General features: G+C 34.9%; 1 protein-coding gene across 3 annotated transcripts; it reads right to left on the bottom strand.

Moving 5' to 3' along the window:
• Nucleotides 1-7014: 7014 nt before the first annotated feature.
• LOC128680879 (uncharacterized) lies at nt 7015-24802 on the bottom strand. 3 transcript variants are annotated; one of them, XM_053764350.1, is made up of 6 exons: nt 24707-24802; nt 20343-20529; nt 12953-13112; nt 9399-9572; nt 8753-8919; nt 7015-7615 (listed from the first exon to the last, which is right to left on the bottom strand). In XM_053764350.1, the coding sequence occupies exons 2-6, from the start codon at nt 20508-20510 to the stop codon at nt 7472-7474; spliced, it is 813 nt and encodes a 270-aa protein (XP_053620325.1). In that variant the 5' UTR covers nt 20511-20529; nt 24707-24802; the 3' UTR covers nt 7015-7471. The 3 variants fall into 3 exon arrangements, with proteins under 3 accessions (XP_053620325.1, XP_053620324.1, XP_064292884.1); XM_053764349.1 differs by lacking the exon at nt 24707-24802 and having other exon boundaries at nt 20343-20596; XM_064436814.1 differs by lacking the exons at nt 20343-20529; nt 24707-24802 and adding an exon at nt 13590-13672.
• Between the last annotated feature and the right edge of the window lie 1075 nt (nt 24803-25877).

Raw genomic sequence — 25877 nt, 5'->3', positions numbered from 1 at the left:
CTTATTACCAAGCGATACCTATACTTTTGTTAGTGACGTGTATGGGTGTTTGAGGTGGCTAGACCACTGCGTAGTGACTGCTGCGGCCCGTGCAACCGTATTGAATGTGTCAGTAGTCCATGGTGTGTATTGGTCTGATCACATCCCAATGTCAATTGAGTGTAATATTAATGCTATCAAGCCTAAAATATTGTTATCAAATACTCCGCAGAATACAGTACGTTGGGGGGAAAGGGATACGTGTCAGATAGATAAATATCATGAATTTTGTCATTCCAAGCTTAAAGAAATTCATTTTCCGTCCGAATTTATGGAATGTGCTGATAAATTGTGTCCTGATCGAAATCATAAATTATTAATTGACGAATTGTACAACAATATCGTCTGTATTCTCTCGGAGGCTGCTCAGATTACATATAGAGGTGCTAGAAATAAGAAGAAATTTCAGTGCGTTCCTGGCTGGAATAAACATGTCAGTGGCGCTCATAGGGAGGCTCGGTATTGGTATAAAACTTGGTTAACTTATGGTAAACCTGGCACAGGTTATATTTATTCAAAAATGTGTGAATCAAGAAAATCATTCAGGTCTAAACTAAAGTACTGTCAAGATAATGAAAAACAGATAAAACTTAATATAATTGCTCAAAATCATAGTAAAAAACAGTTTGGGAAATTCTGGAAAAACACTAACAGACTCAACCCTACACCGAGTCTCCCTGTGAGCGTGGCGGGTGTAACGGACCCACGTGATATCACAAATGTTTTTCAGCGACACTTTCAGGTTCAGCCACATCTCGAACCAGTGACGAGGGTGCAAGATGCTGAGTGTAGTCATGAGACAGGTCAGATTGTGCGTTTTTCTGCGAAGGAGATATCCATTATTATTGATAAAATGGACAGAGGCAAGTCTCCTGGACATGACGGCCTCAGCATTGAGCACCTGAAGCACGCAGGAGTGCACCTTCCCAGGGTTCTGGCCTTATTGTTTAATTTATGTATTAGCCATTGTCACCTGCCCGCCGATTTAATGTATACAGTTGTCGTACCTATATTGAAAAATAGAACTGGTGATGCTTCAGATCTGACGAACTATAGGCCTATCTCACTCGCCACTGTAATAGCCAAAGTACTGGACAGTCTGCTTGACAAACATTTGGGAGCGCATATTGACTTGCACGATAACCAATTTGGCTTTAGACCTGGCCTGTCTACCGAAAACGCGATCCTATGTCTCAAGCAAACTGTGCAGTATTATACAAAGAGGAAGACACCAGTTTTTGCCTGTTTCCTGGACTACTCAAAAGCGTTTGATTCCATCGCATATGATGTACTCTGGGAAAAGATGGCTAACGACACTACGCTGCCTCGGGATGTTATATCAATATTTAAATATTGGTATAGTAACCAGAGGAACAGTGTGAGGTGGGCTGGCGTGCACTCGGACGTATATAGGTTGGAATGCGGGGTGAGGCAGGGGGGAATGAGCTCACCGAAGCTGTTCAACCTGTATATGAACCGACTGATTGGGGAGCTCAACAGCACCAACATAGGTTGTCACATAGACGGGGTGTGTATTAACAACATTGGATACGCCGACGATATGGTGCTGTTGAGCCCTTCGATCGGTGCACTGCAGAGGCTGATAAACATCTGCGAGACGTATGCGGAATCTCATGGGCTCAGATATAATGCCCGCAAAAGTGAATTTTTAATTTTCAAGTCTGGGGCTAAAACTTATACCACTACGCCAGTACGGGTGTGTGGCACAGAATTGAACAAAGTGGATAAGTTTAAGTATCTGGGCCATTGGATAACCGATACGTTAAGTGATAACTTGGATATTGAGCGCGAGCGCAGAGCGATGGCTGTGCGCTGTAATATGTTAGCCCGCAGATTCGCGCGTTGTAGCAAGGATGTTAAGGTGACACTTTTTAAAGCTTACTGTCAGTCCTTCTACACGTGCAGTCTGTGGGCGGACTATACGCAGCGCGCATACAACGCTTTGCGCGTTCAATACAATGACGCGTTCAGAATATTGTTTGGGCTGCCGCGTTTTTGCAGCGCGTCTAAAATGTTTGCCGACGCCAATACTGATTGCTTCTATGCAATTATTAGAAAGCGATGTGCGGCTCTTTTAATGCGATTACGTTCCAGCTCAAATAATATTATCCGTGTCCTAACCGACCGATGGGACTCCCCATTACTGTCTCACTGGATTCGTCTTCACACCACGGTGGATGTACAAATACCGGTGACCAGGGGGTGGGATCCTAGCTGGTAGGACGTACTGTTTTGTGTCTTATGTGTGATATTTTTGGATAAGTACTGTTTTCTGTTACTAACACTAGTTTTAAGTTACTTTGTAAATTACTAACAATATATGGATTACGTCCGAAATAAACATTTATTTATTTATTATTATTTTATTTATTGTTCGCGCAGCAATATAATTTTGCCGAATGCGGGTAACATCGCCTTATGTCGATAAAATTACCTGCCTGTAAAGATAACAATTTTCATTTGCTGTTATTACCGTTTTAAAGCGCGTGGTTCCGCCCTAGAGTATGACCACTCCACACCACTTGCTTCCGTTGAAAGAAAACATGGTAAGGTAACCTGCACACTGGTTTACAGTTTCAGTTCACGAGTGTGTATGCGACGACTTGCCACTAGATGGTGGTAGGTAGTCGTTTAAGTCATGTCAGATGTCCAATCTCGCTGCGACCACGGGGACTGCAAGATCGTTGAAACATCAGCGATATTAATTTTAAAAAGTTCGTGCTAAGTCCCGTTAATATATGTAGTTATATGTCAGATGGCTTTAGGCGACTTGAATAAAATCTGACGCCATAGTGTTAGCATTAAACACACTCGAAAAGAAGAAGAATTTATTCAATAAATAAATATATTAGGACAAATTACACAGATTAAGCTAGCCCCAAAGTTCGAAACAACTAACTCAACGATACTATATTTTATAACATATATAGATAAACATCCAAGACCCGGGCCAATCAGAAAAAGATCATTTTCTATCATGACCCGACCGGGGATCGAACCCGGGACCTCTCGGTTCAGAGGCAAGAATGTTACCACTGCTACACTGAATAATGCTTACATCAAATCAATCCAAAAGTTAATTTCCTCTTCCAAATTAACTCCAAACGGAGTAACACAAAATTGAGGTCAATCCAATAATTTTATTAACTAATGAAAGACATTTGCGACAAACTCGATTCATTTGAATCCATTTTAGAGTTTGTGAAAGCGGTTATTATTGATATGGCACCGTTATATTAAAATACATAAATGTTTAATACATAACTAGATTTCGCCCGCGATTTCGCCCACGTTAATTTCCCACGCGAACAGTTATTTTCCGGAATAAAAGGTATCCTAAGTCCTTCTCCATACTTCAAATATGTACGCAAAATTTCAAAAAGATTGGTAATTATATAAAGCGAGCAGAGGTACCTAACTTACTTTCGCATTTATAATATTAGTTAGGATGAGGGTTATAAACAATTTTGGAGATTTTATTAATATTTTCTCAAGGAAAATTTGATTGATCACAATCAGAATCCTAATTAACTAAGCTCTTACGTTACTACACAGCCAACTAATCACTCGCACACATCAATCGCTGTCCAGACATATAATAAATAATAAATAAATATATTGGGACAAATTACACAGATTGAGCTAGCCCCAAAGTAAGTTCGAGACTTGTGTTATGGGATACTAACTCGATCTGTGCGATTTGTCCTAATACATTTATTTATTTATTTTATCACACAACTATTGGCTCGTCTTTGCTTCGCTCGCGTTAAACCATAATAATTACACCCAAACATTCCAAGCAATCACACTATCCATTGATGAAAACCGATACAAAATTCCGTCCGGTCTTTTTAGAAAGAAAGAAAAACGTATATTTGCTCAAACATAATAATACATACAGCACAGTACAAATAAAAACAAATTTAATGCTTGAAACAAAATGGTCTGGTCTCCGCTAACCATAATATGCCGTGCCATGGTAGCTGGCCTTTCGCAAATGCGTTAACCAAAAAAAAAACAAGTTCAAAATAAACTTAAGATTGCCAGTGTATATTGAACTAGCTTGCCCGCGGCTTCGTTCGCATCAATTTTCCACGAGGACAGTATATTTTCAAAGATTAAAGGTGTATGATTACTTGAAATAATATTTCACTGTTGATTACATTATTAGAATAGAAGCTTGAAGGGGAACATACAAAACCCACTTTAACATTTATCGCAGATATTAAATGAGATCGAAAATCTGGAATATGATGGAAGAAAGGTTATTTCTTTTAATAAGTATATGCCGCATTGAAAACAAGATAGCTCCTACCACTAAAACCAAGCTAAAATGACTAATTGAAATTGATTGTCTTGATTAAACTTCAAAATAAATGTATCCCCCTCTGTTCTATAGCCTCTTCTCTTTCTACACAATAATTTTGATTGACATCGGCAATCCGGCGTTTCGAATATCTTATTAAATTATTTCGTAAATGTGATTTGCCTTGTCAACGGAACGGCTTTAGTTAGAATAAGGCATAAAATGTTTTATGGATTCAAGTTTGCGCTTTACTTTCGGACAGAAAAAGATATCAATACTTACTTACCTATCACTTGAATATTCCTTGAAAATATTCATTTTCTTTTTTAGAAAACTTACAGCGAATAAAGAACTGTGGAGGATTCCGGAGTAGAAAATATATAACGTAAGATGTTAATACTTCACATATATTATTTTCAATTTTTCATACCTAGACTCCATAAGGGCGGCCAACGTCTGCATTGACCGACCGTGTGAGGCTACCTACAGAACTATCTGTTGGAATATACACATAACTAACACATAACTAGTCGAATATTAATATTCGCGGTAAAATTTGATGTCGTCAATTAAACTGAGACTGGACCACCGCCGCTTCGAATTCCATAAGCAAAAAATCCCTAATGAATACGAAGTCCATAGCTTAAATTAGGTAAAATGCTTTGGATCTAGACGGATGGTTTAACCACTGAGAACCACTTACATCCTTTCATATTATTATATTGCGTCCCTAGACGTGATGTGTTTTAGTGGACATGAAATAGCTATGTCAGTCCTATTTTCATGTAACGTGTCAGCACATCACGTCCAAGAGGAACGTGTAACTACAGGGTCTATACAACGACATATTATTCTTTGTTTATTAATAGTTAAATAAAATAAAGTTCCCGCTCGATTCCAGATTTTTTTCATCTCATAATTTTCAAAAACAAGTTAAAAAGCATGTGTAACAAATCCATTTAAATAGAATATAGTTGTCATATATTCACCAGTCTCACTGGTATCATTTACCAAAAACAACCGAGGATGTGGACACAACACATAGTTCAACAAGGTCTTCTATCTGCCGCGGCTGTCGCGATAAACTCAAAAACAAAAGTACGGATTTTCATAAAGTTTCCACTAATAGATAGTGTGATTCCTGAAGATTTAGGTATATAATTTATTGTGTTTTTACCTGAGCGATGCTAGCTATTTTTATGAGTTCAAGGATATTTAAACGCAGCTCCGATATTTTTATGTCAAAATCAAAAATGGCTGTTCCGAAGCGGTGTGGCGAATGAAAAAATTAAGATCCTTATCGAGACAACTCACCAAAGTTAGATTAAATAAGTTATTTTTGTTATGAAAATTTTAGCGAAACCTCATTTAAAAAGTTGCAAAGAAAAAAAAAGGCTGGTTATTGGAAAGAATTTAATTTATAATGTTTACCGTTGAAGCAAATGGCTGGAGTAAACATTACTGTGTCGTTTGATTTTATTGTATTGTTATAAATGACTAGAATAGACATTATCACTTTATAAAAATGACAACCGCAGTGGATTCTGTTGATGTAAAGCTCATTTACACATTAAAATTCGAATCCACGCCGTCAACACTCCTATTATATTATATTATTCTTTATTTGATTCTGCGGTTCACTCTCATAGCTGCTAAAACGGCATATCAAAATATATAACACGTAAAGCGACAATGTTTCACAAAATTGCGTTTTTTATCGTTCCGAATAGCTTGGCACTTGAAACTTTACGATGGACCCATAAAGTTAATCGTCGCATGGCAAAAGTGAGCCAATCCTATGCTTTCATCTCTTCAGGTAAATCTACAGGTGAATCTAACTAGATTATGCTTTCACCCGCGTTTGTCCGTGCTTCCGCTCATAATTTATTATTATCAATATCTCGGGTTTTAAACCTATACCAGATTTTAAGTTAGATCCGCTATGCCACTGTGAAAACCGTATCCAATTCCATTCAGTAGTTTATGGGTGATGCGTAAACAAACAAACAGAGAGAGAGAGTTGTTTCGATGAAGTGAGCGAAGTCTAAAACTAGTAAAAAGGAAATAACAAATGAGAAAAACATTTTATTATTAATTATTATAACTAATTAAAATATAACAATAACATAATTTATGTAACATATGCCTTACGACATAACAAAATCAGCACAACAAATATATCCTATTAAAATTTATTCTAAATTTATTGAAATAAAATGATATTGACAATATGGCTGATTAGAAATTCAGATGATTAATCAATTACAAGTTCTAGAAGAGCGAAAATGAATATCGATTTTTCGCGACTTTTTACTCTGTCTACCTCGGAAGGTATAAAGACAATTATTCTTCTACATCTTATTGTATTCATCATTCTGTGGATTGAATCTTTAAGATCATAATAAAAATCGTTTGTTTTTCTAAATTGGTTCATTAAACATTTGTAAAATAGTCTTGACTTGAGTTCGTCGAGGATAATATGCGCGCCAACGATCTGACAACTAAGAATATCGAAGACCGAAACATCGTGAACTAGTGCCCCTCCCCGGCTTCGCTCGAGTAAAAACATAATAAATTACACACCTAAACCTTCCTCAGGAATCATACAATCTATTGGTGAAAACCGCATGAGAACCCGTGCAGTATTTTTAGAGTTAATCGCGTAAAGACAGACAGACGCGGCAGAGGACTGCTTTATAATGTGTAAGGATAAGGATAAGGAAGAGCGAGACTCGCCAGATAACTTAATTAGCAAGCCTCTGCTTCATATTTGAATATGAAAATCTTTATAAATAAATAGCTGCGACTCGGAGCTTCGCTTTCATGAGAATTTCGGGAAAGAAAGTACCCTATGTGTTATTTCGACCCGTGTACCAAATGTTATAACAATCCATCCAGTAGATTTTGTGTGAAAGTTTAACAAAAATACACACATAAATCCTCACAATGTGCAAAAATATTAGTAGAATTTATAGTATAGATAATTTTTCATTTGATCTTTATAATAATTTATAAAATAATTATTATAATAACAACTAAATATTTATAATTAACAGCCTAGTCTAGTCTATTTAATCTAGAGGAAACCAATTATTTCACAGTTATTTATTCTTCTTCTTCGTCCATCGGTTTGATGTTAAACCTAGAAGACTGCTGCTTCTTCGCCTCCACCTGCTCGTGGACGTCTGGTATCCTGAACCCCATCAAAGCCGCGCCGTAGTTACCCAAGCCCGCGTCGTGGAATACTATCTGTTGGGCAGACAATTTGTTTTTGAAGTTAAAACTTCTTCAGCGGCGTTGTGCACTTTTTGCGGTGGGTAAAAAATGTTAAACTCGCATCAGAACACGTGACCTGGGGGCGTAGTGCTTATTTGCATTTCACTTCACACCATCGATCCCCGGTCGGGTCATGATGGAAAATGATATTTTTCTAATTGGCCCGGGTCTTGGATGTGTTAGTATTCTAAGTTAGAAATATTAACTCAATTCTGAGTTAGGAATACTTAATACTGAGTTAGGAAAACTTAACGATACTATATTTTATAACATATACGTATATAGATAAACATCCAAGACCCGGGCTAATCAGAAAAAGATCATTTTCCATCAAGACCTGACCGGGGATCGAACCCGGGATCTCTCGGTTCAGAGGCAAGCACTTTACCACTTCGTCACCGAGGTCGTCAAAGTTGTTTGTACGGAATGAAAGTTAGAATCCTCCACTCCACATCCGCTCGAAATGAATATCTGAAGTTCTGGTACAAAGTTTGGCAACTTTTATATCCCAGTTTTCATTTCATAATTATATTTATCTCAATACCGCAAGGAAACACTGGTATAATTTTGTGTTTGTTTCCCTCCTGACTCGTCAGAAGATTAGTAAGAGTCATAAGAGGCGAGTAAGGGACATATAACCCTGGCAATTGATAGGCAACAATAATTGCATTGCATGGTTCAGGCAGAAGGCCGGAAATCAGAGCCAAATCTCCAAAATTTAAACGTTCATTTTTTAAGCGGACTCAATGCTTCAGGCGCCATAGCCGTGAATGCAACACGTGATGATAAGAGAGATATATTTACAAGCTTTTATTTTACTTGCACTATATGTAAGTATGTATTCAGGAGAAATCTTGCAGCTAAATTTTGAAGCAGATATCTTCAACCGATTGAGCTAAAATTTTACACACGTTTATTTTCGATGACAATGCATTATTAGCAGCATGACCTGAAGGTTCACTAAGGAACGGTTCCAGACGAGGGACCTTTCAATGGTTTACTGCACGCGCGGCCATGATGTTTTCGTCACGCAAAATCGCTCAGACAACAACAACAGCTTGTGTCAAAAATGTAATTTTTATAAAGAACGTATTCTTAAATCGAACATACCTTCTCGTCGATTAGGTATCTGATGTAATAAATCTCATTATACTTCTCAAAGCCAAGCTCCTCAGCGACCGTCTGCGCACGGCTCGTAGTGAATATACCGGTGATGGCGGGTACGTTCGCGTTAGCACAAAGCAATATGGCCGCCTTCAACATCTCCTTGGCTATGCCTGAATACAGAACGCCGGTTCTTTAATGTAATTCATTTAAGTCACAACCAGCATTTGCCCGCGTGAATTTGAAACAAGCATGATTTTCATACAAACTTTCAACCCCTTATAGTCATTTGGGGGTTGACTATTAAAGAAAAAAAGTGAAAGATGGTATTTAACTAAAGTTGAACAGACAAACAGACAGAAGTCCTTGGAGAAAAAGTTGCGGTGAAGTTTGTTGCGCCGCTTGTTCTTCACTTGCGCTTTGGAAGTCGGGGGTAGACTTAGTTTTAAGTACATTTTTGACGTCAATAAGTATCATAATTGTAATAATGTAACATAAATAATTACAAATTCGAATTTATTCTCAAAATGTTCTCAATCACACCAACCCCTAGTAGCCCTATAACATGTAAAACTTGTTGGAGAAAATACAATTATTATAAAAAGTCCCCCTGTCGCGTCTGTTTGAACGCGATAAACTCAAAAACACTAACCTCTATGCCTGTACCGAGACTTCAAAGCCAGTAGGTATATCTTGAAGTACTTCCTCACGTCGAGCCGTTTGAAGATGTCCACCGGTTTCTCTATGGTGTTATAGAACGTCATTACAGTGGAGTAAAGTGGGTTATGGGTTAGCTTCACTCGGCTGAATGTGCGGGAGAAGGCACCTAAAGACACACATTTTTAATTATTTACTTAACTTATCAAATTATATACAGAAAAAAACTTAACATTATAAAAATGAGTACAAGGATGCCACTTATTTCAAACTAAATCTCTTCCAGTAGACCCGTGAGAGGATAGGTGGCACTTAGAGGCAGACTGGCGTATGCATAAAATACTATAAAAAATATATTCTTAATTCAAAAATACACGCACATATAAATATTATAGCTTTATAGTTGTCGCTGATAAAACAAAATTGATTAAAACGTCATAGTGGCGTTAGTGTGCTGGTAATAAGTACATACAGTCTCGCAATTGGTCGCTTTGAAAATAATCCACTGTAGGTCTGACAATTGCGCATCACTATATGTACGTGACCAATTGAAATTAAAAGCAGCTGCTGCATAGTTGTGTTCATGAAACTAGGGTTGCCGGCAGACGGCCGGTTGAAAGTCCGGAATAGTTCCGGAATTTTGCGTGTCTAGCAATTTCCCTTTAATGTTTGGAAACTCACAAATATTATTTTTTTTTTACAAAATTACAATAACGCAAGCAAGCAAGCCTAACATAATTAGCGCTAATATAAATAAACTAGTTGTTCGCCGCGAACTGAGACCTCGCGAACACAGTACATTTTTACAAAATTGTGAACACTTCAAAAACGACTTTACCGATTTTGTTGCCCCACGAACTTCAAAATTCTATTGACAGATCCTACACACCTTTTAAATTTCATCAAAATCAGACCAACAACGGTTCGAAAGTTATCGCGTTACAAACATACATATAAATACATACAAAAATGTATTTTTTCCCCAAGTTGATTTGTAAATCTTGCTCGCTTCGCCCGCTCGGTCAACTAATATTGGGCTTCTGGTGTGTGTTATATAGTGCCTAAAATGACAATGCCTTGACAGATGATAGACAACAATAACATACAGGGAATAACATTCCCTATTCCATAATAACATTCCCATACATCAGACAGGCGGCCGGTCGCAAAGACACAGTCGAATCTTCACCATTGTAAAGTTCACTTTTAACGCTGACGCTAAAAATACGAGGTTGAGAGATAAACATAAATAAACTAATAATCATGTCTTACATAAACAATTTATGTAGAAAAAATATTTGCATAACAGCCAACAGTTAAACGTAATTTCATCTCGAATTCCACCAAAACTCTATTCCGTTTGTGATCCCAGAAATGTCCAGAAAATGATAAACCTTAATCTGGCAACCCTAACTGAAACGTCAACGGTTGGTGGGGTTTAAATCGTGTTTAGCATCGGACTAATTTTGCGGTATTTGTATCGCAATATTTAGAATATATCGACAAATCATTTATATCTTTGTATTACTACAACTATATATTTCTTACATTGTGAACTAGGGAACTAGTTTGGTTGATTATTAACTTGTTTATAAAATTGAGAAGGCAATGGCAAACCACTCCATTAATAGTGCCAAGAAAGTTGTTGTGTTTAATTCCACGTAATTGATCATGACCCTCAGCCGTGAGGAAGACAACTGTGAAGAGAAACATTTTCAACGAAATCAAAACGAGACTTTCACAATAGGGCCAAGAAATCCAGATTACAATTCAGTAATAACAATTTCTGGTTGGAAGAGGTTACGTTTCACTCCGGCTTTCCCATTACAATTGACAATTACAGTACGAGTACCAGTCGGCATAAAAAGTGTCTGGCAGTTCACCTTACGTTGGCTTCTGCTAATACAGAGCTCGCCCGATCGACTCTGCTTGGAATCCAATTTACGTATAAGAATCTTGGCTTAAAAGTAAGAGTCAGCGGAAATTAACAGGTACTTTTCTAAATTAGAGATAGATAGAAACTCTCTTTCTCTCTTTAATCAGATCTTATGGTCCGCCTTCTCACTATTCTTACTTTTACTCTTCCATTTCGTAAAGTCTTTGTCATCCTAATTCATATCGTATAGTCAATCAAACCTCATAAAATGTTAATCTACAAAATTAAGTGGAATTGGGATAAATTCTTCTTACGTAGAACATTTTAACAACATTTAAAACATCAAATATTGGTTAACATAATATGCTTTTTAACCGTTTATGGAGACAGAGACACAGGAAAGAGATATGGCAAATGGGAAAGTATGTACAAAATGTTATGTACTTTGAGACTAATACAATTTGTATGATTTGTCCATAAATATATATTTATTGTTTTCATCTTCAGCCCAACTGTAGTAAGTTTGGACGGACTCTTAAGAAAAAGAACTCAATTCATTATTCATGGGAGACCCAATGGCGCCTCCGTGTGCATCTATGATCAATCCCTCTCTCTCTCTCTTTGTCTCATTTTAGCGTTTTCCCGGTAACATCGTCAGCCTTTGAATGTCAGAGGTTGTTTTCCAATAATATATATAATGTTTTCCAATTTGTTTTTGTAATAGTCGGCATTCGTAGTTGACAGATCATCGGCATGTGTATCCTTGAGGGCATCGAGCGAACACTTTTTGGGTTTCTTCCCTTCTAGCCAGGCGAAAACTACCCATGATCAATACTTTTACAATATTCTAAAAATAGAATAGTGATTCAGAGGTCAGGTCATGACTTGTACCAAACCCGAAATCTTACAGCTGAATCGGAATTCTTTTTACGAATGCAGTAAAAATTTAGGCTCAAAGAATTCAGGGAATTCTGCCCCTAATGTTACGGCCGATACAGGGCGAATCGCGTTTACTCTCAATCGATACGCAAATAGAATGGAATAGTGACGAGGGATCTTTGTGAATATCTTATACGATTCCGCTGTTTCTATTAGGTCTATGGGTCTATGACAGTTTGTTTCATTTTCTTTGGTTGCTTTCCTCTGTCGAGATTCTCGTTATTATGTGGAGTGAAAAATAAGTATAACAATTTTCCTGGCAATCTCTCTTTCATATCTCATATGTTATTGCTTGCACTGGTGTCAGATTTTGACACGACGCCATCTAGTGGCAAGAAATCGCATACAAACTAACAAACAACATATTCAACAGGTGTGCATGCAGGTCTCCTCATGATGTTCTCCTTTACCGAAAGCAAATAGTAGCCTGTGAAAACTACTACACATATTTACAAATAAATACATTATGTATTTATTGGCTATTTGACTGGGATTGGTAAATAAAATGCATGAAGGTATTTCAATAATCAAACACGATAATTAAATGTCACTTAATTCGTCAGTTTTATGAATTACGCGATTTACTGTTTTCTTTTTCTGATCAAAGTCTATTTGGATTGCATTTTGACTCTAAAACTGTGACGTCACAAGATGTCACTGTCATGCAAGCTTAAACGTCATCAATAGTGACATATTGTGTCACAGCCATTTGACTAGTTAGAAAATATGCTTACTTTTCTCCTGTATTCTCATGATCAGCACACCGACCAGTTTGTCCGTGCCCTCCTTCACGGCAGCTAAAGACATCTTGTCTTTCATCCATATCCTAGCGTTGTGGGTGAACTCGTCCACTCCTTCCTGGTCTTCCGTTATCTTCACCGATCTATAGGTTATCTAGAATAATAATGACAAGTAATTTTAGATTACAATTGTGAAAGTGGCTGGAAAAGAATGGATGCGGGTTGCCCAGGATAAAGATAAATGGCGCTCGATAGTGGCCTTTACCCAAAGGGGGATTCTAAGTTAATTTATTTTATTTTAATTTTTTTTTACTTTTTGTTTTGATTCCTTATAGTATTATTTAGATAGTAGAAATGTACATTTCCATTTTTAAACCTAGAAATAAACAGGCTTTTTTTATCACTAGCTGCCCGCTGCCCGTTCGGGTAAAAACATAATAAATTATACACCTAAACCTTCGTCAGGAATCACACTTTCTTTTGGTGAAAACTGCATGAAAATCTGTGCCGTCGTTTTTAAGTTTATTGCGAACAGATAAGACAGATGCGGCAGAGGAGGCCTTTTTTCTACCTAGATTTCTGTAAGGATTAGTAGAATATCTGCCGAATGCACACAAAATATATCTCTCACCTGATTATTATACCGCTTTCCTACTTTTTTGTTTCCACGTCGCACGGTCATGTACTCAAAACATAGCACGGAATCTTTAAATACATAGGTGCTACTTATTTCTAAAGAAATCTCTTCCAGCAGACCCGAGATTATTATAGTTGTCTTCATATCTCTCTATATTTTTATTGAAATTCTACTCAATTATGTTCAGTACTTTCGAATCAATTCAGCTATGAAAGTCGGACAGACAGACCTCCAAGTGATTTTATATAGACACTGTTTTCTCTTTATAAGTTTATCATCATCAATAGCCGTTTAACCACTGCTGGAGCACTGGCTTTTCTTACGGATTGATAAGGTTATGCAATGTAAAATATAAGTGTTTTTATAAGACACAAATAATTTCTCACATCCTTAACCCGTGCAGAGTAGGCACAGCCAAGAGTTACTAAACGAATTAAAAGGCCTCGTTTAACTGTATTTTAGATGGGATCCGTTTATTTTTCTTTTTGAGGTTATGAAGCCCACAAAATACTCAATACTCAATACTCAATACTTTATTGCGAACCATAAAGTACATAAGATCACAACAATACATTTTAGAACATTTATGGACCCTGTCGGGCACAGCAAATGGTTAGAAAAGAGGAGGTCGCACTCAAATAATAATATTAAATTAAATAATTATTTCAGTATTTATCTTATATTTCATTTGATATTATAATTAAATAAGTAAATAAATAATTTTATATATTGAACCTACATATTTGTTTATAATTTTTCATTTAAAAATTCATTGACGCTATAATATGCTTTATTTATAAGGTATTGTTTTAATTTGCTCAAAAATAATTTATCCTTTTTTTCCTCTGTCAGTTGTTTAGGCAATTTATTATAAATTTTTATAGACATTATTAACGTACTTGTTGAATTTAATCGAAGACGGTTTATTAGCATTACTAATTTATTTTTATGTCGTTGTGGGTATCTCCTTTCTAGGTCACCTAGTTTTGTAAAATATTCCGGATAATTCCTAACAAATTTAGCTATTTCAAATATATACACACTAGGTACTGTTAGCACATTATATTTTTGGAAATATGATTTACAGCTTTCATATTGTGGGATATTTGCAAGTATTCTTATTAATTTCTTTTGCATGGTGAGTAGGGTGTGCGCGTCTGGACTGTTTCCCCAAAGAATAATACCGTAATTAAGCCAGGCATAGGCATAAGCATAGTACATCGTTAAAGATGCATCGATATTAGTTGTTTTCTTTACTTCACGAAGGGCGTACGCAAAACTGGATAATTTGGAATGAATTTTTTTTATATGTGTTTTCCATGTTACGTGATTGTCTATATCTAAACCGAGCAAAGTGAAATTATTTACGCATTCAATTTTAGTTCCATTAAATTCAAAGTTTATATTTAGTGGCTTTTTTTGGTGAGGGTGGAAGCACATAATTTTTGTTTTTTTGAAGTTAATATCCAAGTTATGTTCGTTCAGCCATTTTGAAGTATTGGTAAGTATGGAATGTAATTTATTGTGAATATTAGTCCCATTTTTACATGACGTGAGCAAAGAGATATCGTCTGCAAAAAGGACGCACGGTTCTTTTATAACTTTTGGTAGGTCGTTTATGTAAATGAGAAACAAAAGACATCCGACTACACTTCCCTGAGGGATAGATGCATTCACAGTTTTACTTTCTGAACGAATTGTTTGTATTTCCTTCGTGTTATAGTCATAGTACTCGATTTCTACGTACTGCTGTCTGTCTTGTAGGTAGGATGCAAACCAGTTTAGTGCAGTACCGCGAATTCCTATTCCGTATAATTTATTCAATAGTATGTTATGCTGGACTTTATCATATGCCTTAGTCATGTCCAATAGTATTCCAATGCCGTATTGTTTATTTTCTAAAATCTTTATTATTTCCCGCATATACTTGTATACAGCCAAAGTGGTGGACCGATTTTTGCGAAAACCATTTTGGCACTCATCAAATAATTTGTATTTCTCACAAAATTTATAAACACGATCGCAGATAATTTTTTCGAATATTTTCGAAGCGGTTGGAAGAAGGGCTATCGGACGATAGTTATTTAGGTCGTTTTTTTTGTCCTTTTTATGAATTGGCCTAATGATTGTTTGTTTTAGAAGGCTAGGAAAGATACCTTCGCTATAAGATTGGTTTATAAGTAATGTTAGTGGTTGAGTTAATTCTTCATAGCATTCTTTAAACAAACAAGGTGGTATTTCATCAATTCCGAAACTTTTTTTGTTTTTTAAGTTCTTTATGGCCTTTTGTACCTCTTGCGGAGTTACTGGGGCGAGGAACATGCTATTTTCGGATGGACTTATAACTGAGCGACCGCACGGGCGCGGGCGGCTGCTGCCTGGTGTATGGTCAGGGTCGCCTATACTCGCGAAGAAATTATTAAAAGAATTTGATACTTGTTGTGGATCTGAAAATTCCGCGTTATTGATTTTTAATTTAATGTTTACTTTCTCTTTAGATTTATTTTTATTCGTTCGCTCTTTTATTATATTCCACATTGCTTTCGTCTTATTGTTTGCTAATTTAATTCTATTTATATAATGCAACTTTTTAGAGTAAGTAATACATTTTTTTAATGTTTTTTCGTATGATTTGTAATGTTGGTTTAAAATAGGACTATTCGTTTTTTGAGTGAGTATTTTTAATAACCTTTTATTTTTGCAAGATATTTTTATACCTTTTGTTATCCAATATTTGTTAAAGTTTGTTCTTAGTTTTATTTTTATTTTTGGTATATTTTCGTTAAGTAATTTATCTAATATATTATGGAATATTTCATAGTTGGTATTTATATTTACATTAGGTTTTAATACGTTCTTCCACTCGATCGAACTCAATTTTTGTCTAAAATTTGATATGTTTTTCTTATTATTATATAACCGTTTTTTGGTATACCAGCATGTTTTGTTATTTATATTTTGCTGTGGAATTTTTAGATTTATACTTGTAGATGCGTGGTCACAAAAACCTAACTCTTCTACAGAGGTTTGAATAATAAATTTATCGTCGAAGTTGGTATATATGTGATCTAGACAGAGTGAAGTTGTCTTTGTTATACGCGTTGGTTTGTTGATGTGTTGTTTAAAATTATATTCTGACATTAGATTTAAAAGTTTGAGACATTTATTGTTACGCTTTAGAATATTTATGTTAAAGTCCCCGCCGACGACTATATTATACTTAGAGTATTTTTTATTTATAAGATTAAGTATTAACTTTAAGCGACTGTAAAACGCGGCCTCATCTAATCCATTCCAATATAAAAGAATTATAATTAAATTTTCCTTTACAAGTTCGACTGCGCATACTTCCACTCGATACTGAAGAGACAGATTTGTGATATCTCGCTTTTCTTTGTATTCAATATGATCTTGCAGCAGTATGCATACTCCTCCTCCTGCTTGGTTTTTCCTTATAAAAGATCCTGCCATTTTATACCCGGTGAAGTGTATTAGGTCTTGTTTTTCTTGGGTTATCCATGATTCCGATATACATATTGCTTGGTAGGTCGAGTTACTGTCTATGAAAGCTTCTAGTTGTTCTTGCTTATTGCAGACGCTCTGCATATTCTGATAGATAATTTGAAGAGGTAGATTGGTATTTGCGAAAGGAACTATTGCTATAGATTTGAGACGGAAGGTTGTCGTCGTTGTTGTTTTTATGCTGATGTTTCTTTTGATCTATTCCTTCTTTTTCCGTTCGTATTTTCAGGGTAGCTGAGGTACTTTCCTTGGCGTTAAGATTTGTGTGAAGTCTATGTTCAAGGTTTATTTTTTCGCCATCTATAAATAGTTCGTTGTTTCGTATTATAGCATGAGATCCCCTTTGTCGGGCTAGCATCATTTCTTCACGCATGAGTTTTCGCTCTTTTCTCTTATTATTGTCCAGATAATCCGAAACTGATAGACCTGTGCCTTGAAAGTAGTGGTTGTTGTCCAGTATATATTTGACCATACGTTTACTTATTAATTCTACTACAAGTGGGCGATTTCCGTTTCCATTATATCTGCCGATTCTGCGTGTTTCTTCGATATAGCCGGTCAGGTTGACATGCAGCAAGTCTTGAAACACTCTGTGTATTCTATCATGCAGGCTATGTTCTGGTTCTTTGTAGTATTCCGCAAATCCGTATAAAACAAATTTTTTACAGTTGTTTTCAGATGTGTATTCTCCTGTAGGAACGATTTTTACTTCTAATTTGCTCATTTCGTTTTTTAGTAATATGCATTCCTGTGTTAGTGTTTCAATTTTTCCCTGAAGTTGATCTATTTCAATTTTCCTATTTTTGTTTTCCGTCTTTAAGTATTCTGTATCCTTTTTAAATTCATTTCTTAATTCATTTTTTAATTCATTAACAGCTTTATGTACTTCGGTCTGGATTGTGTTTTGTATCTGTGCTATAATACTCGTATTATTTTCCTGGAGCTTTTGGACGATAACGTCACTTAACATTTGTACGGTTATTTCTGTACTTATATTTCTTTGTGTGCTGTCAAGGTTTTGTTGGTAAGCAGTATCTTCAATTATACTTAAATCCTCTAAGGAGGTTGTTTCGTCCTGTCTTATTGATGGATTTTTCTTTCTCTGTGTTACGTTTGTTTGGGTCTGACATTGTAAAACTTGGTGCACTTTGCTTGGCTTTTTTGCCTCGCAAACTGGTGTGTTATCATTATTTCCTGTTTTTGGTGTTTTGCATTGGCAGTCTGGGCATTTCCATGAATGTTTATGTGCTTCAGTCATGGTGTTATTGAAACGCGCAATTGATACATTTGCACATTCTAAATCATATTGGTTATCACAATAAGCACAAGTAAGATATTCTCTCTTAGGTAATTTTTGCTTGCATCCAGCGCACTGTGAAGACATATTAAAATTTTCTATCTTGTTGCTAAATGAAGATCTTAATATCGGGCATAATACTTATCGCTATTTACTGCCGCGGAGTTTTGTTCTGACGATGACACAGCTCAGCGAGCCGACAGGGGTGACTCACGCCTGTGAGCGAGCCGCGGGTTGTCGTAGGTCAGGAACACAGCTAACACCAACGGTTTTTATTAATAATTTGCTTGATATTTCCACAGTTTGGACACTTTTTTAACGTCTGTTTTCACAATTTTATTAGATGGTGTCTATATTTTGTAACTATCACTGTTTAGTATCGGAACGAGAGATATATCTACTGGTTTTCAATTTATAATCACGCGGCAACTTAAGGTAGATGCGCGCCTCACGATCCGAACTCACAAACATCACAACAAAAATATAATATTATATTGTAAAATCTAAACTTAAAGTTCTCGTAGAATTATTTACGATTTACTAATAACATATTTACTTCCCACGAGAGCGAAAACTCATCGGAAATGTGGTTAAAAAAGATTGGAAAACCCCCAATCTATTAAAGTCAGTATGGAAGTCCTTAATTAAGAAAGTGGTCGAAAAAAGACGAATCATCTTAGGAACTCGTAATTTTGTTCATTAACATATTTTCCTCAAAAAGTTACTTTAATCTTTCCAAGTTTAACTTGGATTGTTACCTCTATATTTAGCCGTCAAATTTTTTCAGCGTCTTGAGATTCTAATCTTTTATTATGAATGAATTTTTTACAGGAAAATGTTTACTGTTATATTTTATAAGGTAATATAAAATATAACAGTCAATAAATGTTATCTATTAATGTACAGTAATTAGACTTAATTATATTCAAATTATACAAGCTTGTTGCGTCGGCACTTCTTCACATAAACTTCATAAATGACAGGCAGTAGACTTCCAAAGTGCAGTTTTAAGTAATTTTTTGACATCAGTAAGTGGATAAAGCGGTGGTGGTGTAATGGTTAAGACGGCCGCCTGTGGATCGGAATGTCCCAGGTTCGAATCCTACTCGTGCCACATGAGTTTGTATACCAATCTGACTCATGTATGTATGTTTTCATCGACCACTTGCTTCCGGTGAAGGACAAACATCGTGAGGAAACCTGTACACTGATTGATTATTAACTTGTGTGTGAAATGGAGAAAGCAATGGCAAACCACTCCATTAATAATACCAAGAAAGTTGTTACGTGTGTTTCATTTCATGTAATGACCACGACGCTCAGTCATGAGGAATACGACTATGAAGAGAAGAGATAAATGGATGATATACACCTAAATTAAATAAATAATTTTGAATTTGAATAATGCTATTAAAAAGAACTTATCCAATCAGCATTGTAATCTCCACATCGCGCAATTGGCAAATGTTTGTTTATTAGTTCACTATTCGAAGGTTTCTTATATAAATAAAAACACCAATGAAAACATTACTGTGACAATGACAATGCTTTCAAAGATAAGACAAAAATAAAATCCCACATTTTTGGACTCGTCCAAACGCTCCATACTAAATGATACGAACAATAATTGACGTTACAACTTGCTAAAATGTTCGCAAAGAAAGATGTGTTTGTTCGACAGCATACATTAAATATTAGTACGTTTAAGGCGATGACCTTATTAATAGAAGTCGTTACAAAATTTTAGTTTTTTTATAATGGTGTTGAGTTTGTTTTTATAATTTTCATACTTTAACTTTAAATCTTAACGATCCAGATGCATTGTTACAGTATATAAATCATTATAATGATTATACATATTTTTTACAATTCTCCGACCTTGTCAACTGGCTTATTCTGGAGCGAAATTCACACGCAACAATACTCACATCCTCAGACAAATAATGTTTCTTCAACAATCTAATAGCATCCTCAAATCTCTTATCTTGCAGGTCCTCAAACCTAATACCACATGGCACCCTACCCCATATACTGGGGGCCTTTATTCTTTCTTCCAGAAGCTTCATCTTCTCCATAGCCTCGGCGCCGCTCGCCATATTTAATTATTCGTTGAAACTGGAAGGAAAAATATTCAGAACAATAACTAAAGAAAAAGTATGGAGATTTGTTTACTAACAATGTATATTTGATTACTGTCAATTGTCAAATTTTCCTGTGATTGTTGTTTTTTTTTTTTTTTAATAGTTTGTATTACTTTTGTTGAAACTCCAACGTTTTGCTGAGTATTGTACAGTCGAGTGCAGATGATCCTGACCAACCCTGTGGTAGCAAGCGAATAATAATACTAATTAATTACAAAATATTAATATTTATTTAAATATTTTGCGTATAATTATATTTAAATATAATATTTTGTAAAGAAAACCAGTAGCAAATCCAGTATCAAAATCCATTTGTTGTTTGTCCATATATGTATTTGTTATAAAATATTGTATCGTTGAGTTAGTATCCCATAACACAAGTCTAGAACTTACTTTGAGGCTAGCTCAATTTGTGCGATTTATCCTAATATATTAGATAAACATTTTATTTGTTACAGTTTCACACAATTACAGACAAAGAAAAATAATATAACTAAAAATACACAAAACTAACAATTACATAGTGCCATAAAGTAACAAAAAGGCTACAGCTCAGCTATATGTTACCCAGGAGAGTAACAGCTGATTTCAGCTGGCTGAACTGAGGTAGAAATGAATGTAACAGATTCTTAACTTAGGCTACATATATAGTTAATATATAGTTACATATATGCATTAAATGTTACAGAAAATAAAATAATAGAATGATGATAGTGATAGTGATTGAAAGTCAAAGTATTTATCCAAAAATCAAACATTCGCTTAGGCTTATAAACGTCATATTTTAAAGCCGAATCTTTCATTAAGGTAATTTTTTTGTCTCACCTCAACACTCAACAGAGAACATGCGGCGATGAGAGAGAACGATATTATAGATAGAGAAGGAAGATAACAAATTGAAAATGAACTATAACCTGCCACAGTTGTAATACAGTACATATCTGTGAGGCAGTAAGTACATCAGTTAACATTATCGTACGTATTAATTAACCGAAATGTATGGGGAAATAAATCACGAGCCGCACGGGCCTCTCGTAAAATAGTCACAGGTACAGTCACCGGCACAACAAAGCTATTCACTTTCATTACAAATTACGCCCCTATTACCGCGAAATACGAAATCTTAAAATGGAATGTATATACCTATAGGTACATAAATTGCCATAAAAAATTAAAAATTGCACCCACGGTCCCGCTCGAGAATTCTCGCCTAGAGAAATCTCGAGGAATTTCTCCTTTAGACGTGACAGAGAAAAAGGCAACTACTCGAGTACTGTAGAAGAAGTAGAAGTAATCTATATATATAAAACTCTTCTGTTACTGAGTGACTGACTGACTGACAGACAACGTACAGCCGAAACTACCGGGCGTAGGAAGCTAAAATTTGGTATGTAGATTCCCTGGGGAGTGTAGGGGAGCACTAAGAAGGGATTTCCTGAAATTCCCACGGGAAACCGATTTTGACGGAAGTTGTGTTTAAAGCCATAATTATGCACTTGTTTGGCAAATAATATATAAATTAATATTACTCGAGAAATCAAATTCTTTTTTTTTAAGCCTTTTCTTTAAATTGCTTATTTATAAGACTCGAGTTATTCGTGAAATTCTAATCGAGAATTCTCGTTCCGCCCTGATTTGCCCAAAATCTTATCTATTGTTTATCTTGGTTAAACAGCAAACTATATATATTCCCTTAAGTGATTCCCACCGGATAAGTAAATACACTTGTTAGGCGCGGGAAAGCGAATCTTGTTTTATTTAATCAATCCTTACACCTGCCTGTTCCGATTACTTTATTGGGGTAGCCATGAGTACTATTTTTTGTAAAAAAATCTTGTCACATTAGTTAATTTGCAAGCGAATAAAAAAGAGTAATATACAAACCAACTGCAATTTATCACGTCACCGTCTCAAAAAAATCGTTTGATTAATCGTCGCGCGTCGTTATGTTACAAAATAAATGTTTTAAGATTATTTTCGGACAATGATAACTTACATTAGATTATTATTAAAATAAGACCTCTGAAATATGACCAAAGGATCGTGCGAACAGAAAACAAAATGAAAATGACTTATGCTCGATAAGAGACGATTTAGAAATAGGATTTGCAAGAATTTCTTTCTCTTATCTTCGATTGCATTTAGGGTTGTCAAATTAAGGCTCGTACGATATCCACGGGAAGATATGAAGTGGTAGATCTGGCATGACAGGGACCAACACTGTTCAAATGGGTTTCTTTCGGCATTTCTTCTCAGCAGTGGTCGTTCCGAAATGCCAGTAATTTGTAGCTTGTGAGAAATAACTATAAATATAAAGATTGACGAGAAAAAGTGCCTGTGAAGGTCTAATTTCTGAATAAATGATTTGAATTTGAATTTAGATCCACGTACCAGTAATTGAAAGCAATTATTTCGAGCTGATCATATTTACAAATATTAGGAAATAGGAGAAGCTCTTCATTATCCAATTTGTAATTAACCTAACTGTGAATTTAAAAAATTTTAGTAAACAATTTCCATAAATCGTGGTCACCCCACGGCCAAGAGATGAAATGCGTTGATTACTGAACAAACTATGGCTCTCACTTAGCCCTTGATTAGATGCTTCCCAATTATTGTGGTCCCTTTGGATAATGGAAGGGAAAATATTTACTTATTGTTAATATTTTGTATGTCTGTCTTTAGACAATGGTATGTTCGATAGAATATGTGCGAACTATTTACTTAACAATGAAATAATATCTTAAGAACTAATAAAGTCATGTTTTTGCAAATAAATTATATTTGTCTTTGTGTTTAGAACTGGCTGTTACAAAAAAAAATCCATGATCTTCATCTTTTGAAGAATTTCAATAAAATTGATTTGATTAAAAAAAAGTTTAAAGAACACATGAAATTTTAAAAGATCGGATGGACTCTGCAAGGTTTATTGGACCCTATTTGCTTTCATGTTTAATGTCCAATGAAGATCCAATGGGTACTAGACATGAAATATATATTAAATTATAGTAATTGTAATTATTGTTTGTAAACTATAAATATATTTTGAGATTTTACATGCCTATGTTGGCCCTTATACATCCATATCAATATTACAAAGAGAAAAAAGATTTCAACTTTTATTACTATTGAATAAACTCAAACTCTGACCGACCGACGTACTGATTCTGATGAAATTTCGTGATAAACGAAAGCTTCAGGAGTAACATAGGCTACTTTTTTATATAGATTTATCCGAGCGAAGCCGGAACTGGCGACTAGTTGTGTAATAAGCGTGGGTTGAAATAAACAAAATTTACTTATCTGTCTGTCTGTCCAACTCCAAAATTATGTTTCACAATAAAATAACACGTTATACTAAAACTGTGATAGTGAACCGCCAAGTATCAACTATCCCAACTATTTGTACGCTATTCTATTATAAACTTCGCCACATTTTGTACGGAACCGAACGAATCCACAGAAATTGTCGAAAATTCACCCTAATATCGTGAATTCTAAGTGTTTATTATTCATTTTGTCCATAATAAGCCGTATTTTATGGTCACTGCCGCGAAATTTACCATAAATTTTGCCAGTATCGTATTAATGAAATTAAATTGTTACTTTTGAATACAAATTGTAAAATAGGAATAAATCAACTTTGATCATTAGTGAACGCGTTAATAACCAATTCAAAAGGTAACCAAATATATATTTATTCAAAAGTGTAAATATTCTGATTGTTGTGTTGAATGGCAAATATACGAATGAATTAATTAATGTTGTGAGAATTTTAACATAAAAAAAAAACAAAACATTCATTTATTTTTACTTTATGAGCTATGTGTAAAATATTTTCAATATATTTAAAGATATTAATGTATATGTGACAAAAAATTCCCTACAAAAGTAAAAAGAAAAAAAGTAATCTATCGGATTATACTAAGTTATATCTATCTATCTATATCGAGAATTAGAAGCTATGTCACTGTGTAAGTATAACTTTTTCGTCTAGATATGAAAAATACAGTAAATACCAAAATACACTACAAAAAACACATTGCGAATACAGTCACTACACATACACTAACAAAAAAAAAACTTGAGAAAATTTCGTTGTAAACACAATCCTAACTAGTATGTCTAAGGAACAATTTAAAACTTCTCACCACAGTTTTCTTTTAGTCTGATTAAAACACAAACAGACAGACGATCGAGAAAGGGTAACTGGCACAAATGTTTCCTTGAAAAAACGAAATATCAATAACGGAAGACGTCAAACTTTGCACGGTACTGGCTGGAGCGATAGAAAATGTTGGTAGTAAAAAAAATGGTTCCGTATGTGAAATACAGAAATCCTAAATAATCGTTCAAATTCCTATTCGTATTGTGTTCTAATTTCAAATTGTTTATTGATTATATATGTAGCACAAATAAGCCACTAATAAATAAATGTCACTGTTCTAATTTCAAATTCTTTATTAATCATTTGTGGCACAATTTTATTATGCTCATTATAAATAAATGAATTAATACATCCGTGTCACAAGTTTAATTGAAATTTGTCCAGATTTTACGTGATTGAGGTTACTCAATCACGTCAATTATTGTTAATGCGAAAATTATTACTGTGTGTAATAACATACACACACGTGTATGTTTAGCTGGAATCCCGAGATCAAATCACCACTTATTTATTTATCTGAAGTTATTTTAATATGACAATATTGTTATGCAAAATGAAATAAAACAAGATTGTAAGACAATATATCCTATTACAATATGGAACAATTCCAAGTCTCTCAAATTTTTAATTTACATTTCAATTTGAAATATATATTTACAACGGACTCATTTGACATTTACGTATTAGACTCGCAAAAATTATAAAAGGTTTTCATATTTAACACGCATCTCTAAAGCACTGAAAGCTTGAATCGATACAGAGCGAGTCGATAAAGTTTGGTCGATGCTGAAGGAAGCAGCCGACACGAATTTTTGCTTCGCGCTTCGATATTCACCCACATTAATCGACTGCAGTTGGTACAGCCAAATTGAATGAGTGAACGAATGAACATGTATTCATTCAATTGACTAAGACTCATTCATGTTAGTACACTTGTCGTATATTAGAAAATATGTTATACAAAAATATGCTTGATAATATTTTACTCAAATATTAATCGAGATGGTTTTCAGCGAAGGAAAACTTTATCGACACACGATAGTCTGATATGCGTATACAGATGTACGTATGATTACATTCGTAAACCGCTTTTTATTTCTAAAAGTCTGTCGCCTAAAGGTATCTCATGAGTCCTTGAGGCAATTTAAAATAAA

Source organism: Plodia interpunctella, chromosome 25, assembly GCF_027563975.2.
Source record: "Plodia interpunctella isolate USDA-ARS_2022_Savannah chromosome 25, ilPloInte3.2, whole genome shotgun sequence".
Lineage (NCBI taxonomy): Eukaryota > Metazoa > Arthropoda > Insecta > Lepidoptera > Pyralidae > Plodia > Plodia interpunctella.
The sequence above is the reverse complement of the archived record's forward strand: the minus strand, read 5'-3'. Positions and strand labels throughout refer to the sequence as shown.

Excerpts from the sequence above, each read along its gene's own strand:
- LOC128680879 (XM_053764350.1), bottom strand. The coding sequence starts at position 20,510 with ATGGCGAGCGGCGCCGAGGCTATGGAGAAGATGAAGCTTCTGGAAGAA. Across the intron at positions 8,920-9,398 it reads GTCTCGGTACAGGCATAGAG|GCATAGCCAAGGAGATGTTG; the intron begins GTTAGTGTTTTT and ends TTCTGTATTCAG. Across the intron at positions 7,616-8,752 it reads GATACCTAATCGACGAGAAG|ATAGTATTCCACGACGCGGG; the intron begins GTATGTTCGATT and ends TCTGCCCAACAG.